The 18,612-nt window shown below is 35.7% G+C and overlaps 1 protein-coding gene across 4 annotated transcripts in view; it reads right to left on the bottom strand.

Moving 5' to 3' along the window:
- Window positions 1-18,612, bottom strand: part of FBXW7 (F-box and WD repeat domain containing 7) — a 121,190-nt gene that overhangs the window by 3,789 nt on the left and 98,789 nt on the right. For all 4 annotated transcript variants that reach the window (XM_026698147.2, XM_087936035.1, XM_026698149.2 and 1 more), the window contains 6 exons: window positions 11,002-11,125; window positions 10,320-10,456; window positions 8,201-8,314; window positions 5,532-5,713; window positions 4,058-4,283; window positions 220-430 (listed from right to left, as the gene is read on the bottom strand). In XM_026698147.2, coding sequence (XP_026553932.1) covers window positions 220-430; window positions 4,058-4,283; window positions 5,532-5,713; window positions 8,201-8,314; window positions 10,320-10,456; window positions 11,002-11,125 — 994 coding nt within the window. The remainder of the gene's footprint in view (window positions 1-219; window positions 431-4,057; window positions 4,284-5,531; window positions 5,714-8,200; window positions 8,315-10,319; window positions 10,457-11,001; window positions 11,126-18,612) is intronic.

Here is an 18,612-nt window from a genome sequence, read left to right as displayed (position 1 = left end):
CATTTATAATGTATCTGGAGCATGGTCAAATATTGTTAATAGAAAGAGTGCAAGAAAAGAGAACATGGATTCACATAAACACTACCTTTGAACCAATCTTTTTAAATTATATATACAGTAGATCACAAATATGCAATAATATATAGTCATAAGTACACGTATAATAGATTAGTATTGAAATACTTTCTGACTTAGTTACATAAGGCTATGAAATCTTACCTTGTAACGTCTGTAAACACTGTCCTGTTTTGATATCCCAGATTTTGACGGTGGAATCTGCATTCCCAGACACAAGAATGTTGTCTTTGAGTTCCATTCCACTTGTTAATGACTGGTGACCTGTTAATGTGTGAATGCAATTTCCTGTTTCCACATCCCAAACTCGGATTGAAGTGTCAAGAGATCCACTCACCACATGGATACCATCAAACTATGACAAAAGAAGTTTACATATATCAACATATTTATATTTTCCCCAAATTGTGATTATTCCTAGTTGCCTAATTATATTCAGTGTTTTATCTGTTCAGAACATAAATTGATACGAATCTGAGAATAGTCTGAAATTACCAAGTTTAATACATATTAAGAGAATGTATGCTATCACAAATTTACCAAAATTATCCATTTTTTTGTTAAGTCTAAACACTTTGCTTCAGAAAGCTACTTTCTACTGCTTTGGAACAAGAAGTCAGTTTTGTGACATGGAGTAACACTTGATTTTAAAAATGGTTCGGAGCATATGTGCCTCCATTATTTATAGGAGGAGGTGCAAGTAGGAAAAATGTCATCATACTGAAAGTTATTTCCATATATTTAAGTTTAATATGATTTAAACAAGATGCAAGATTTATTTTCTAATATCTACTAACAGACTGAAAACAATTTCTGCTCACCCGTAATTCTATAAAAGGCATACTACAATACGGGCCATATTAATGTATATTTTCTTTCATTCCTATGTTATATATTGTTTTTAAAAACCATTCAAACTGGAAGCACTTGTCCTTTTTTTAAAAAAAGCTAGTAGATATGGGTTACTAATTATAAAACACAAGTTACATTCTCAACTATAGTTAATTAAAACTGACAATGATTAGCTGAAATAAAGGTCAACACAATTTAAAATTCTCCATTATACAGTTAGAATTTGAACATAAATATTTTTGAAGCCATTCTGGATACATATTTTATAGCTATAATAAATATTCTATATTCTTAATGGACAATAAATCATATTTATGTCAAAGTGTCAATTCCATACCCTTTTACTTTTACTCACATAGTTCCCTCTTTCTATCAGAGAAAACATCCTTAGATACATATTGTGTTAGGCTTTTTAGTAGTTGGACTAAAATCAACAAAAAAAACTTAGTCATGACTAGCCTGTCCCAGTAATTTGCATGGATTTAGTTTAAACCTCACAGTCTGGATCAAAGCCACTCAATCAATCAAAATATAAAATGTAAAATTTTATTATGACATATAGATATGAAGAAATTTTAGCCTTTCAAGAATGTCTAATAATGCAAAGATTGCTTAATAATGTGAAGATTGTTCCTTTAACCACTAAGAAGTACATCTGCAAATAAATAGATTTAAATATATACTGCAAAACCAAATTAAAAAGATTTTTGTCCTTCCCAAAAGCTGGATTTACACATTTATTATTCTATAACCAAAGTATTTTACATATTTATAAAGCTTGTTTTTATAAAGTTCGAATGTTTCACTATTGCACAAGACAGTTTATTCCTTTCCCCTCTGCAGGTTATCAACTCTAGATAACTTTTGAAAAAGTATTCTATTAGTTAATGAGAAGAAATATAATCCCTTATTTTTAGTCTTCACTGCAAAAGGAAAGATGAGACGCACATAAAAAACTAATCATTTCAATAGTACAATAAATGGAAGTTGGAAAATGGAAATTCTGCATTGCATTTAGACCATGAGTGCCTAACTCTGACATGTATGAATAAATTAATATGCATGTCTGTGTGAATATGTATGACAGAATGCCAGGTAGCTTGCTACTTTTTGGAATTGTCCTAGTACTAATATTTTTCACATACTCTATTATTCTACTGGCCTTTTTTCTTAACTTAAAACAAATAGCTTGGACCAAGCAATTTACCAGACATGTAATAAATGAGAACACATACTGTCATAGCAAATATCCTTTATAGCATGAATTAAAATGACCACTTTACCACTTTTAAAACATCAAAGAGAAAAAAAAACTCATTTCTTTTAAGATGCTTATAGTTATCAAAACCTGTACCTAGCAATGAACATGTGATTCTAATTTATATTATAAATGAAAATTTTTTATTTTTCATTTATTTATTCATAAATTTTCATTTATTTATTTTATTTATATTATATTATTATCAAATTCTTTCAGACATACTAACTAAGATAAAACGTTGTTTCAAACCCTGCAAGATACACTGTCATCATGTAGTGGACTTTATATCTGATCTCTATCGGAAAGAATCTAGTAATTGTGACAGAATCTAATGGTTACTTGTACCAGCAGCTGCACACCTCTTCATTTACTAATGATACACATGCCATTCTTTGTAAGGAACCTCTTACTTTACACTGTATAAATTGATCCATGTCTATGCAAAAGAATAACCAGATTCAAATCTAGCACTGAAATATCAGTACCAAAAAAGGAGCAAAGTAAGTCATCTTCTCCCTAGAACAACCCATCCCTGATGTTGATGTGGGTAGCCTTAAGCAAGCAAAGATTTTACTCCCAAATATCTATGCTCTATTAAGGGATTCAGTTTGTTTGTTTATTATTTATTTATTTATTTATTTATTATTAATACATACATACATACATACATACACATTCCTATCTAAGAAGTTATTCTGATAAAGTGATCTGTGGTACAAAGAAGCTAACGTGATAATAATTTTGTAAGTCTTTGTGATATTAGAAAACTCTATAATATATGTAGAAATGCTGATGATGTTTTGTTATTAAACTGGCTTTCAATGAACCTCAGTCAGTGGTTATGGACAGAATGCCATGATAAAAGTTTAATTGTCAAAAAAAAGAATGTGACTTCAAGAGCTATAAATCAGATTCTCTAATCTCCACAATGCAATTAAAAAAAATAAAATAAATCCTTGTTAAAATAATTTCATGTTTTTCTTTTTTTGTAGCAAGTATAGTAGACGTGGATGTAATAAATGAAATATGCAATAATCTCTATTAAACTGGTTTAAACATTTGTCTTAATGTTTAAAACATTTCAATTTGATTAAATGAAGCGAAGTAATCAATGCAACTATATTTACACTTTCAATTTTAGAAGTAGTTATATGTTCAAAGTAGGTGCATGAAAAAGTTAATTAAAATAAAACTGATATAACTTTAATATAACTGTTTGCAAAGCACTTTCTTTAAACACAAGTGCCACTATTTCATGGTTCTTATTAATTTATTTCTTGTAATAACAAAAATAAGTTTAAGAAATGCTTTAAATGTAAATAGACATTTATTGTCATTAACAGATCCATCCACTGAGAATTATTTATTTTCCAATTTAAGTATATTTAAAACTTAAGAGTCCATCTAAAATCTTTTACCCAATTCATTAGTACCTTATTAGAAAAAGATATTTACAGATCTTTCTGTAACACAAGAGAACACCATAATAATACATTAATAAACATCCCTATTCATTTTCAGTGGTTATTATTATGGTTATTATTAATTTAATATTAATTAATATTAAACAAATTATTCAGTTTTAAAAGATAAGAAACTCATCTCAAATATAGGAATGTGTAATCAGAACAGCTAGCATATTCCAGATGATCTGGAATGAATTCTTATAAGACAAATGGCTTTTTAATGTGATAATGTAACTTATAAGATTAGATGAATAGGGAAAAGAAGAAAAAGGACAACATGGAATGCATAGACTGAATCATTTGACCTCGTTAATTGCCAATAATTGTACTGGCTGCTCAGCCAATATTAGTCACCAATTAATTACTCTGGTTGAATACTGATGGCACAGTACAGAACACTTACCTGTAATGAATAGACTCTATTAGTATGCCCTTGCAAGGTGTGTAGACAGGTTTCAGTTTCTGGATCCCAAACTTTGACCATGAAATCATAAGCTCCACTAACAACCCTCCTGCCATCATATTGTACACATCGGACTGCAGCTACATGACCCATCAGAACATGTAAACACTGGCCTGTTTCTATGTCCCAAACTCTCAGGGTGGCATCTCGAGACCCACTGACAACTCTAGGAAGTGGAAAAATAAAAATAACGTGGCTGTTTTAGCAGTATTTAGTCCAGACTAAATCCAGAGTTGTATGTTTAAGCAGACATTTAAATTGACCCAACTTATAGATAGGATGATAAAAAATATTTAACTGAAATATTACAACCCAGATTTTTGCAGTAAGTTCTGGAATTTCAGAAATAAATTGGAGATATGGAATTTAGCAACACATTAAAATATAAAGATTGAGATTAAGGCTCTTAAAACATCTTTATACAGATAGTCCTCGACTTATGGCCACAATTGAGCCCAAAATTTCTGTTGCTAAGCAAGACAATGGTTAAGTGAGTTTTTCCCTATTTTATGACTGTTCTTGCTAAAGTTGTTAAGTGAATCACTGCAGTTATTAAATTAGTAACATGGTTGTTAAGTGAATCTGGCTTCTCTACTGACTTCGCTTGTCAGAAGCTCACAAAAGGTGATCGAAAGGCCTCTGGGACATTGCAATAGTCATAAATAAGAACCAGTTGTCACGCATCCGAATTTTGATCACATGACCATGGGGATGCTGCAAAGGTCATAAGTGTGAAAAATGGTCACAAGTCACTTTTTCAGTATTGCTGAAATTTTGAACGGTCACTAAACGAATGGTTGTAAGTTGAGGACTACCTGTATTTTTCTTCTATTTAATATCACATTATTTTACTTGGAACACTGTATTATAAAATATTCATATTGATCATAATCCCAGGTTTAAACTACCTGCATGCATCACACATTTTAACAATGAATTGAAAGTAGCTGCTTCTGTATTTTAACAATGAATTGAAAGTAGCTGCTTCTGTATATTGATTTGCCTTATATCTTGACTTAGAAACTATAACTGTTTACCTTCTTTGCAAGAAAAAGTGCAAAGTATTTAGTACAAATAAGTATTACAGTAAAAGAAAAAAAACAGCAGGAAGAGCCTTCATATTGAATAATTAATTATAAATTAATAATAATTTGAGCAGTATTCTTATCACATCTTTTTGTATATTTTTTTGCATCCTCTTTTTCCCTCAGGAAACTTTTTGATTTTTCTGAATTTGAACATAAACGAAAGAATACAATGTATAATCCATATCAGTTTATTGACATTTACAAGTTGTCTAATATTTTTCTATTAAATATAAAACTTCAACAAACTATGTACATAAAATACAATACTTAAATGTCAAAAGTATGCTTGTTACATTTAAAACAAAGGATGCAAGATAAATGCTTACCTTTTTTCATGGAGATGCATGCAACGCACAGTTGAGGTATGCCCATATAATGTATGTATACATTCTCCAGTCTCTGCATTCCACACTTTGAGGGTCCGGTCTGTAGATCCACTGATGATTATATTGTCCCTCATCTGTGAAGACCAGACTCCACCTGTATGTCCAACAAGTGTTCTTAAACACTGAAAATAGACAATTAATCTAGTTATCATTTAGACAAAGATAACAAAAGGCAGATGAACTAATACAAATTATAATTGCACATAGTAATGTTCCACATCCTTCAGGCTCAGACCTGAGATAATCATGTGATAATATCAACACAAGAATTTTCTCATTGGCCTTCTTCAATTATCCCATTATATACAAATGGATTAGTGGAACTGTACCAGCAGGTTAGCTGGGATACATTCAAATATATACTTGACTGAAATCTGATTCAGGAACAGCATAAATCTGAATGTTATTGCAACATGTGCAAGAAAGGAACAGCTTGCTTTTTCATGCTACTGCATCTTCAAACTGTATTGGATTTTGCTGTCCAGGACTAACTTAAATCCCTGGATGAGGGGCTCATGAGACCCATGAGTTGTTCACCTGTTGGAGGGGTTCATAATTCTAGGAGAATGAGACGAGAATTGCAGTAGTTTCTATACTTATAGTATAGAGTATAGACCTATATTATACTACCAAGAATAAATTAATATATGAGGTTTGAGAACACTACTGCATCCAGATCTCTCTCTGATCTTTCAAGCTGAAACAACTGAGAGAAACACATTTTACCAGCTGTACACCTTCTTAGAAGAAATTCATTTTAAGGATGCAGTGCTTAAGCTGAAAACATCCAAGCTTAAAATGCTCTTGAACAGACTTTTAAATGACAGTAGACAAGGATATAAATACAAACAAATGCTGTTCTATACCCGGACATTAGTAAAAATCACCATGCAGATATGGATACGTAATCATTGAGTCATATTATTTTCATTTTTTCCAGAATTCTAGTACATTGCTGATTAATAGACTAATGTGCATTTGTATACATATAAAAACCTCAATATTCTTGGGATGCAAATTCAGAAGATCTCCCATTTCTCCAACTTTATACTTATAAAACACCTGAGGTTTTAATGCTTAAAACATCTATATTTTCATTTCCAAACCTAACTTCAAATCAGAATTGGCTTTGACTTAAGGGTCTTGCCACTCAACAGTAACAGGTCTAGACATTACATTTTTTTATAACTTGAGGGGAAGGAAACAAGAATTCCTCATAATTAATGTGCAGCCCATTCTGCTATGCTAGAGAAGAAATGTATGAAAGTCAGAGACTAGGCCTACATCCAATATGATTGACTCAAACTTCTCTACAGAAAGGTTTGCAGAAGTATTCATTGTTCCCAACTGATCATTCTTCCCAATTAAAAACAACAAATAAACTCAGATTTAGGAGTACTTTCCTAAACCATTTCTTTATTATTTCTTTGAAGCATTTTTCTTCCAAGAACGTAGAGGATAAAGCATTAAACCATGCTACTGTGGCTGGTACTTATGGTACTTGCCCTTTGCTTTGGGCTGGAAAATATTCTGAATAGCCCTATTGTTTCTTTGGGCACTTTCTGCTACTAATTTTAGTTGTGTATAACTGCTGGAAATATGAAAGGCAATTTAATTGGAATTTGAAAGAGCACAGTATTTTAAATATAATGGTTTTCAATTAGGTATTACCCAGAATGTAATACAGGTGAAACTCGAAAAATTAGAATATCGTGCATATAGTGGATTTGGGGTTTTCATGAGCTGTAAGCCATAATCATCTCAATTATGACAAATCATGGCTTGAACTATCTTGCTTTGCATGCAATGAGTCTATCTCATATATTAAGTTCACCTTTTAAGTTGCATTACTGAAATAAATGAACTTTTGCACGATATTTTAATTTTTCGAGTTTCACCTGTAAATGAAATGGGTTAAATTCTAGTAATGCTGTATTTAGTCTGGCTTAAATACCACCCTAAAGTAGACTAAATTCTAGTGAACAGCACTAAATCATCTTCTACATCATCTTCTGAGTAGGAGACACACAAATTATTGTAAATAAACATATATTTAAGTGTTATTTACATTAAATTAAATGCCACATTCTATCTGTAACATTGCATTTTTCTGTTTATGCACTACAATTATGTTAAAATCATTTAGGGTGGGGGGACAGCTATGTGGCAATACAAGAACTGCTAATATGCTGCCAGTGACAATACCGAATTCGTATAAAAGAATAGCGCATACGTAGTGCAATATATGATGTTGATCTCAACTTCAACATTACAGTGATGAAGTAACATTGCTCAAGAAGGAGTTAAGTTTTTGAGCCCAAACATGCATAATAAATAATGGGTTATGAACCATATATCAGCCCCAGGCTTTGGGCTTTGTTCTCCATCTTGCGAGATGGCCTTTTCTGTTATAAAGCAGAATACCACATTTCATATATGAATAGGGAATTCTGGTTTAAAATGGGGAGTGAAGTCAATAGGAAAGTATAGGAGACGAAATAGAACAATGGATTATGAATATTAGACTGAGCTACAGAAAACATATTTTACAAAGCAAGGAATATATTTTGGATGAACTTTATTAAATGTAATAAATGTATTTGATTTACCTTTCCTGTAACTGCTGACCAAACCTTTAATGTATTATCATCAGAACCACTGACTATTCGGTTACCACAGAACTGAAGACATGTAATTACATGATCATCATGACCTTTGAGCACCTAAAAATATATAAAAAAACACCCATCTCAGACAAAAACATAATTGATTATACTATTAAATAAAAATTGTAGTTCTTATTGTTTTTAATTAGGATATACTTCTCCTAATATGATGGAACATGTGTTTCATTTAGCTTTCAGCTGTTTAATCCAGTTTACCTTTGTGAACAAGTAGCAATCAACTCATAGCAAGCTGCCATACTGCAATATAGAAGGTGGGGAGGCAATCCCATCGTGAAATTAGACAAAAATGTTTGGCTCAAAAAGCAGACTTCTTCTCTGTTCATTGGTGAAATAATTTATATCATCCTTTTGTCCATAAAAAATTAAAAGGACATTTACAAGCTCAGTGTAAACTTCCATATGATCACGTTTGCATAGGCAAGTCCCTTACTAGTTCTTCCCTTAGAGAACTAATAAATATCCCAAATGTGTTTTTTCAAGAGGCAACTGGACATCCTTGTTTTGTTTTGTTTTTTTAAGATGTTTTGCTTCTCATCCAAAAAGCTCCTTCAGCTTAAGAAGCTTCTTGAATGAGAACCAGAACTTCTTCAAAGAAAAACAAGGAAGTCTAATTGTCTCTTGAAAAAGTACCTTTGGGACAATTATGACCTGGATGACTAAGAATCTCCATAGACATAATAGATCTAAAGTTGATTAATTTGTACAAGCCTGAATTATATGCCTGCAGACATGCTGTGATTTAACATATATTAAAATAATGCTATTTTTTCTTTTCTGATAAGCCTCAGTAACATTCCTCAAAAATTTCTGTATCTTAATGAAACATTTTGAAGACAAATCTATTACATTATGGCTTTTGAAATAAATATTGTAGTAAAATAATGCCTAAATTAAATTGCTCTTCACTAGGATACAGCAACAGTTTTCATTATGCACTGCAGTAATGGGCTAATCTTGGTCTTAGAAACAAATAAATTTAACTGAAAGGGCCAAAAAATTAACATCTGTAGCAATTATTTACACAGCAGCAGATCTGGCAGTATGATTATTCGATTAGTACAATCTGGCAGTATTAAATTTACTTGCAGAAGTTCATTTCATCTTTATGACATATTAAGGTAGAACATATACATCTTCCTAGGAGATTCTTGCAGCAATCTGTTGTGGTTTGAAAACAACTAGAGAGTTTGCTTTTCAATTTAACTTTGTTAAATATTCTCCTAATTTGAATTATTTAGTGCTTAATCTATGAGATATCATGACCAAAATTCAAGTTCCATAAGCTATGATTAACCATAATACTGTTGATTAAGTGGTATATATTTATAGTGACAACCAATTTTGTTAATATACATTGAATTACAGGTATAACTTGGCATATTAAAGGAGCACCTTTAACTATTTAAAATTCACAAAAGGATAACATCATTGGAACCGATAATTTAATTGTTATATCTTGCATGCTATAATTTGCCTTATTTTTAGAAATATTTGCCATTTGGGGAACCCTGACAATTGCAGAAATCCATAAAGAAAGCAAGTATCTCCTAGTAGGATATTATACCTGCTAGGGAGCCTCTGAAAGGAAGAAAAGCCATACAGAGACCAGTAAGAGATAAGTAGCTTCCATTATTCAGAAAATGGATGGGTTCTGAGTAGTTTTACCTACTATAATTTTTAACTTGAATTTCTCAATAAACAGCATTGAAAACTGAACACAGCTCACTTTTAAATTCAATTTTTGTTGACTGTGAAAATTAACATATAAATGGAAGCATTTATGCTGTATAGGATATGCTAAATTGCATGTATGCATTAAAATGGACAAAAATAACTAACAGCATAACAAGAAGTGATGAAAATTGTTTTGAGCTGCAGTACTTATATGGGAGAAAAAGATAATACAAAATATTGAAGCTGAACTTTTGCAAATTATTTGAACAAAATTAGATTCTTAAATATTAAAACTAATCAGAACGGACCAATACTAAGATGTGATTTTACTGTGTTCATAATAGTTTATTCAAAGATGGGTGGTTACCTTAGGAGATTTAAGTTCACCTCGCCGCCAGTTAGTATCAATTCTGTGCTGTCTGATGTAAGCACTTTTCCATGGGCTATGAATAAAGCCTGGTTTTATTACTTTTCTTCTCTTGATATGTAATGGTTCATCAATTCCTATATATTTTAAACAAACCCAAAATGATGTTAGTTGCAGGTTTCATCACCCGCCCTTTCCAAAATGATAAACTATTGCCAATTGTGTAACATACTTAGTGATGTCTCACCTGTTTGTCATGCAACAATTCTATCCTCCATCCAATTTATCCTAAAGCCTTACACTAGAACCCCTATTTATTTACCTGTTATCTCAACTATCTCATTTAAACTTTTTAAATTAAATATTTACTATTCTCTGTGAGCTGCTGTTACTCATTTTCAAGCTTTATATATGATCTGGAGGAACCTCATGAGGCACATCTCTTTCTGTTCTTTGAATCTACAAACAAAAAGTTCAGCAGCCCTCAGGTGGAATTCCAGAATTCCAGCCGCGAATACCAGAATTTGGATAATTTTTGACTTATTCGATTTAATGTAGCAAGTTAACATATATTTGGATCTGTATTACTGGTGAAATATAAATATTCAAAATAATGATCTTTCCATAACCAAAGGCATTTTTTTTTCAATGAAGCTCAGAAGACAAAAAAAATTAACCTTACCTTCTTCTCTGCACTTCTCTCTCCATAGAAGATTGTCTTCTGCCAGAATTCTCCAGTATCGACATGTTTGTGCTGCCTGCAGCAAGTCCTTGGGATCCAGGAAAGAAAGCACATATAGAGCCAGCTACAAAAATTTAAAAAAACAAAAGTGGAAGTTGAAATTCATTGATAGAATTAGGCAATTTACTGGGCCTTATATATTCACTTATATAATCTAGAAATAATGATTATAACAAACACAAGATGCCTAATACCTGTATCACCCCAACTTCTCAAAAATCCCCCCCCCCCCAAGTCTTGAATCTTAGAGGCTTCTACAAATACTACTACTACTACTACTACTGGTGTGGAGTCCTTGGTATTCTCTTAACTGAATTGTTTGCTTGCAGATTACCCTGCTGGGTAACATCAACAATATGAGCATGTACAGGATTTGCTCAATAGCCTGCCAGTTTTGGTGAGGGTGTGGTTTTGACCTTGGCAGTTCTTTGATTAGGGTATTGTTTTCTGCTTGATTGTTTGATGGAAATGCCAGCTTATTTGGTGTTAGCCGTTGGAAGGAACATGCTATGATCTTTTTGTTTCCTTCTTAGCTTTTTATGGTCTTGTTTGAACACTGTATAAATATGGCTTATTTATAGATGTATACTTATGGCTATAAACCAGAAGTTCTGCATTAGACATAAAATCAACTAGGTGGTTCTTGGGCTCTATCTCAGCCCTAGGAAGGAGGCCATGGCAAACCACTGAGAGCCAGTTTGATCTAGTGGCTAAGGTATCAGGCTAGAAACCATATGGCTTCTCCTTAGGCATGAAAACTAACTGGGTGACTTTCAGCAGTCATTCTCTTCTATTGGAATCGTATATGGGTGTCAAATGCTTCAGAAAGCATGCAAATGGAAGATAATTGCATGTAGCAAACATTGATTAAGAAATGACTGTTTTTCTGCATGAATGCCTATGACAACATGCTCTGCCCACCAGAGTCAGATATAAACCTCTACTAAACTGCACAGCTGGGTGGAAAATAACTCAACAAAGCAATTGATAAATGATGTGGCTAATGATAATAGATGCTCACAAATGACAGCATACCATACATAATCTCAAAAAGAAACTGGAGCAATCCCTAACCCCAGAACACAGAAAAATGCTGATAGCCCATCAAGATTAAATTTCTAAAACAAGCTGTAAAAAAACCAAACCAAAACTCGAAACCAAACTGTATAAACTAAACCAAGAAGCAAAGACACACCTGAACCCAAATGGGTACCCAACATATCCAGCTTCCCACTATACAGATCCAGAAAGATCTCAACTACATAACACAGACACTACTTATCCGTTACAATTCTTTGCAGTCTTAACAGCGGCATTAAGCACAACAGGAATTCTCATAGAAATCCAAGAAAACAAAAAGCAATCAATCACACAGACCAGAAGAATACTGAAGCAGAGCCAATTCAAAGCAGAGGACAAAACAGCCCTCAAAAACTTAAAGAAGGACCAAATCATCACCATCCGCCCAGAAAACAAAGACCAACCATGGCTATGATGGACAGAATGTGATACGTACAAAAAATCCAAAGATTTACTGGAATCCAAAGAAAAATCCAAAGAAATCTACTTCCCAGCAAACACCAACCCAACACTTCACAGGCCAGTTAAGAGAATCGTCAATAACCTAACCAAGAAAAGTCAAGTAAAAAAGAACAGTGGTGGATGAAAAGCAGTGGAATCATTCTGCCACTCTTCTATGGACATCCAAAAATACACAAGCTGACAAAACTTCTTTGTCCAATTATATTATTACCAGGGATCCCAACATACTACATTGCCAAACAAGCTTGGATATTTTATATTGGGAAGTGACTCTCCATTATAGTGTCTCCAGAAAATCAAAGATCTAAAAATAGAAGCTCGTGAAATTATAGTTTCAACATCATAACATTTATATATACATAGATCCAGAACTAATGGCAGTAGCACTACACAACACACCCAATCTAACCAAATACACCAGTGGTTCCCAAACTTTTTCAGTCTACCACCCCCACCCCCTTGGTGCTACAAACTCATCCTCAGTGCCCCACACCTAGGGGTGGGATTCAAATTTCTTAACAACTGGATCTGTGGGCATGGTCTAATTTGTGGATGTGGCTTGGTGGTCACGAGACTGGCCGGACATGGCTTGGTCACATGACTGGGTGGGCGTGGCTTGGTGGCCATGTGATTGGGTGGGCATGGCCAGGTGGCCATGTGACCAGAAAACCAAATACAAGTGGTCCTCGCTTAATGGCTGGTTGCTTAGCAAGTGTTCTAATTTATGACTGACCTCCCCAGAGCTACTTGAGCTGTTTGGGGAGTTTTGACAGCCATGCACGCACACACACACACATGCCCTTCTAACCCTGCTGGAACAGGTGGTTGGACTAGATATCTCATTCACTTTCTCCACCCTCCCTTTCTTTTTTCTTTCTTTCTTTTTCTTTCTGTCCCTTCTCTCCATCCCCCTCTTTGTCTATCCCTTTTCTTCCTTTCTCTCTCCCTTTTTCTTTCGTTTCTTGTCTCTTCCACTCTTTCTTTCTCTCTTTCCCTCTCTCTTTCTCTCTCTATCCTTTCCCTTCCTCCTTCGTTCTCTCCTCCTAAGCTAGGAGACCCACCTGAAACACACACACAAACACACTCTCTCTCCCTCTCTCTTCCAACAAGGTAGTCACCTGGCAGTGTCGCTTGTGACGAGTCTCTCAGAGTCCCAGGGACCGGGCACAATTGCCCGTTCATTCCCGGTCCCACATTGCCCAGAAAAGCCAGCAGGCAAGGCTTCTGGGTCCAACAAAGGGCCGTGGTGGGACTTCCACCCCTCCCTATTTTGGGGAAAGAGCTGGGAATTTCAAGCGAGGCTATAGCCTCGCCCACTGCAGGAGCTACAGGAGAAGTGAGCTGCAGGAAAGGTGAACCAGCCCACCCTGACTGGCTCACCTTTCCTTCTGGCACCAGCTGTGGGAGAAATGTAAGTTTGTAGGCAGTCGGGAAATCCCAAACCACAGCAGTTTCGGCTTTCCCAGCTGCCTACAAACTTACTTTCCTCCTGCGGCTGGTGGCAGAGGGAAAGGTGAGCCAGTCAAGGCAGACCTGTTGCTACTTGGCTCCCGGCCAGCCCGCATCTCGTCAGCTGCTGGGGCTCACGGGTCGTGGTGCTGAGAAGGAGTGTGGGAGGCAACCAGGAAACACAAGGCTTATGCCGCCTGCATCGGCCCTCTGCCAGCTGCCCCTCTGAGTGCTTTAGCCGAGTGCAGACCACCGCTATGCAAGCTCCATGGGTGGAAGATCCGCTCTCACGAGACTTGAGTCGCATCATTCTCACAGTGGAGGCCCGCATTCAGCCAAAGCGCATAGGCTTGTGGGCAGCAGAGGAAAGGGGTGGCAGGCAAGGGGTGATGAGGGAGGCATAGCTCCCTGGTTGCCCCCCTGCTCCTAGCAAACAAGGCCCAGCCGCTGCGGAGAATCCAAGCGGGACCCAAGCAGCAACGGGTTAGCCCTGGCTTGCCTTCCTCTCAGCCACCAGCAAGTCAGGCAAGTGGGGTGGGGGAAAGCTGAAATGCACCCTGTGAAGGGGCCACCTCCAGCACTCCTCTGCCACCCCACTGCCTCTTAGCAGCCCCCTGCCACCCCTTTGCCTCTTAGTGACCCCCTAAGTCATGCCACCCCCCCCAGGGGGTGGTACCGCCCACTTTGGGAACCACTGAAATACACTAAGATCAAAATACCTGGAATCATGGACCTCATACATCTCTGACTAACTACCTACTTTTGTTTTGATAAACAAATATACTAACAAATCAGAGGAACACACGTGGGATCACCACACTCAGGACTCATAAAAGAGATTATAATTCAGTGTCCAGAAACTATCGCAATTCCACACATATAGCCAAAGGTATGGATCTAATATGTAAACACCACCTTCATCATAATAAAAAAGAAACAACTAGAGAAGACACACCAATCAACGTCTTCAAAGTAATAAATTTCATAAGGAAAGAGGAGAACTTCAAAACACTAGCACTCCCAGATATCTTCATCAGCAAAGAAAACAATGGCAAATTAGAAATGTAATTCTATTGAAAAATAACTCACACTAACCAAGTGCTCTATTACCAAGCAACAATCCAACCTCACACAAGTGGATCTGTATAAGAATGTTATACAGCAGCAATACAAAACACCATAAAAAGGAAACAGACTGCGTATATGATATCTTCCAATAAAATGAATGTCTCCATAATTTTATCCAAAAGTGCCTGACCACTCAACCTGCTATAACCCAACTAACACAAGGTCTAAAAAGGATAACATGCCATGCATCAAAAACATCTTGGAAACAACTAACTGATATTATAACCACATGACATCATCATAGCACAAAATCCAAACAAAGTCCTCCAAAACATCTTAAGTAAATGACCCAGGAGCCCAAAAATACAAACAGGAGCCATTTATAACATATAGTTATAAGTGCTATTGCTATAGTGTAAGGAGTGTAAAGCCACCAAGTGGCAGAGAGAGATAGAAAACTAGCAGAAAGTATCCATGAATACCAACTATCTGTCAGAAGAAACATGAAAACTGGTTAATCTCACAACACATGGTCACATTCAGCCATAGTTTTAACTGGGAAACTGTGAGCATCTAAGGTAAATCCAAAAATGCTAGGGAATTCCTGGAAGATTGCGATTCCGACATAACAGCCATCAGTAGTCACACAGAAATTATTCTCCATTAAAAAGAGACAGTAAGAAAGCCAAGAAGGAAACCAAAAGACCAGAACACATACTCTTCAGCAGCCAACATACAAATAAGCAGAGATTAACACCCATTTTTAACAAGAATATGTTAAAACTTTTGATGTGGTATTCACGTAGTGACTTCAGATTCAATTAATGATCACTGCAAATATTGTAAAATCAGGCTTGGTTACATGGGTTCCTTGACTTATAACAGTAACGCCTTATGATGTAAATCTGATCGTAAGTGCAGTCGTAAATAAGGCTTACTTATAAAGGATGACAGTTGTATCAAATGAAAACCTTATTCCTAGCATGAAATCAGGGAACTCCTTCCTTATTTAAAAAGTCCCTCATATACGCTTTACTATTTTATGTCTGGCTCTTCTGCATCTATGTTTGCTCTGACCCCAATAGCTATGCCAAGGCTTAAGCAGCATATAACTGTTACAAAATGCTACAGACTTAATATCTTGAATTACCCTGCTGTGATTGGATTAATATTTTGAAAAAAATCACAAAATCATAAATGAGTAATTTGAAGGCAAATGCTGTCAAGATCATGGATACTTATGCTAGCCCCTACTGTTTTTTCTATTCTCTGGACCTCCTTCCAAACTCTTTACCTGCCATAGGATTCACCTGTAAATTATTTTGTGCTACGAATCCATTTGTTGCATCTTCATGCATTTCTTTATGTGATACATGATGTTAAGGACTACCTTGTATACCAGGGGTCCCCAACCCCCCCCGGGCTACAGCCCACTACCAGGCCGTGGCCTATTTGCAATTGAGCCATGCAAGCGGCAGGCTGGCATATGCGCACACATGCACACAACTCAACTTGCACAAACCCAGGTGGGTGCACATGTGTGTGTGCCAGCCTGCCACTTGCACAAGTTGAGCTGCACTTGCGCATGTGCGCTGACTCAGTTCACTTCTCCCCCCCCTCCATTGGGCTGCCAAGCCGCAAAGGCTGCGGGCCGCTGCTGTATACAATAAATGTTGATTTTCTAAAGGCTACTAAACTTTTTAAAAGAGTCAGCTTGATGTAGTAGCTAAGGCATGAGATAGAAACTGGAGGGCTGTGAGTTCCACTCCCATCTTAAGCACAAAACTAGTTGGCTGACCTCGGGGCTGCCACTCTCATTCGACCCTAGGAAGAAGACAATGGCAAGGTACTTCTGAAAAACTTTGCAAAGAAAACTCCAGGGACTTGTCCAGGCAGCTGCCAAGAACAAAACAAAAACACCTAGCTTAAAAAAAACCTCCAGATAAACCTCACCTGACTCTTGCTTGGGAAGCAGTTAGATAATTGGGTAGTTGCTATGCTTAAAAAAAGGCCCAAGGCTTCTATCAGGCTCCCAACACTGGCTATGGAACTGGTTAACTACTATAATAAGCTTTTCAAATGAGAACATATAATTGTTCTAAATCCAGTCTATTTACTCTCTCCGTTTTCTATGTCAAGACTACCACTTTGCCAAAGACCATGGAACATATATTTGGGAATTATTATCTCCCTCTATATTCAATTTGATCTTCATAATATGAGACAAGACAATGTTCCATCCCATAATTAAGTCTGAATCAGAATATTAGTTAAGCATTCCTCAAGCTGAATAACAAAATTGATGATATTGATGGGAAGCAGACAGTAAAGTTGGGAAGCAGAGTGGAATGCAGCAATCTGAATTACTTTAGGCCAAAATTATCATCTTTTTGCACCATAAAAGCTGTACTCGCTGTGCCTTCCTTTCCCTATGCACATTGCAACAAAACATAAGACCTCAAATATGTTTAGAAAGTTCAATTTCCTGAAATATAGTACAGGTGATGGAAATGATTAAAAATACAGCCAACCAAACAACATCTATCCTGATAGGTTGAATGTGGCTGTTCAAAACTGGCTAATGTGTTTAATACATCCGTCAAAACAGGATGATATCCTGTTAAATGTGTTCATTAAAATTGGCCAAAGATATTGGGATTGGGAGGGGAAATGTGTTTGACAAAATAAGCTTACACTCAAAATTATACAGAATTCTCATGACATTTTTTCAACCCTACTTTCACAGATTGGCAAAAAAAAATTAATTGAAACATAAAGCATTCTTTGGAAAAATGGTCAACTAAAAAATTACTAAGACCTACTTGTCCACTTAATCTTTCCTTTCTAATTAATACTTAGGACATGTATTCCCTGTAACAACTTTACTGATATTCTTCAAATGCACACTAGACATCCTTCCATGAGAAAGGATTTTAGGTAAACTGAACATTTAATTTTTAGGCAAAAGATTTGAAAAAATAACAGCAGAGTGTTCTATTTAAGCAATATTATTTTAACTACAGAGAAGCTCAATCTAGCAATGATTTACATATTTTGGGGGCTTTGCCAACTTTATCTATGGATTGGGTAGCATTCCCCCAGTCAGAGATAGCTCACAATATGTGTTTCTTTCCTAGTCAAGGAACAAATGACCTCTTTGGTTAGGAAGGTCTTTTTATATATTCTTCTGATCTGATGGTCCAACTGCATCCTTTCCTGGATTGGGAAGCCTACTCATGATCACTCATGCCTTAGTCCCCTTCCATTAAAAGCACTGCAAAATGTTCAACGTGAGACTATCCTTGAAGACTCAGAAACTACAACTGTTACAGTATGGTTGGTGCCAGCTGTAGCATGAGACTCTCCTGTAACGCTATTGCAAGTAGTCCTTGACTAACAATCATTTGTTTAGCAACCGTTCAAAGTTACAATGGTACTGAAAAAAATGACTAACAACTGTCCTCAAAACCTATGACCATTACAGCACCCCCA

This window comes from Pseudonaja textilis, chromosome 6, assembly GCF_049901715.1.
Source record: "Pseudonaja textilis isolate UNSWEBS1 chromosome 6, rPseTex1.2, whole genome shotgun sequence".
Taxonomy (NCBI): domain Eukaryota; kingdom Metazoa; phylum Chordata; class Lepidosauria; order Squamata; family Elapidae; genus Pseudonaja; species Pseudonaja textilis.
Note: the sequence above shows the minus strand (reverse complement) of the source record. Positions and strands in the feature narration are given on the sequence as shown.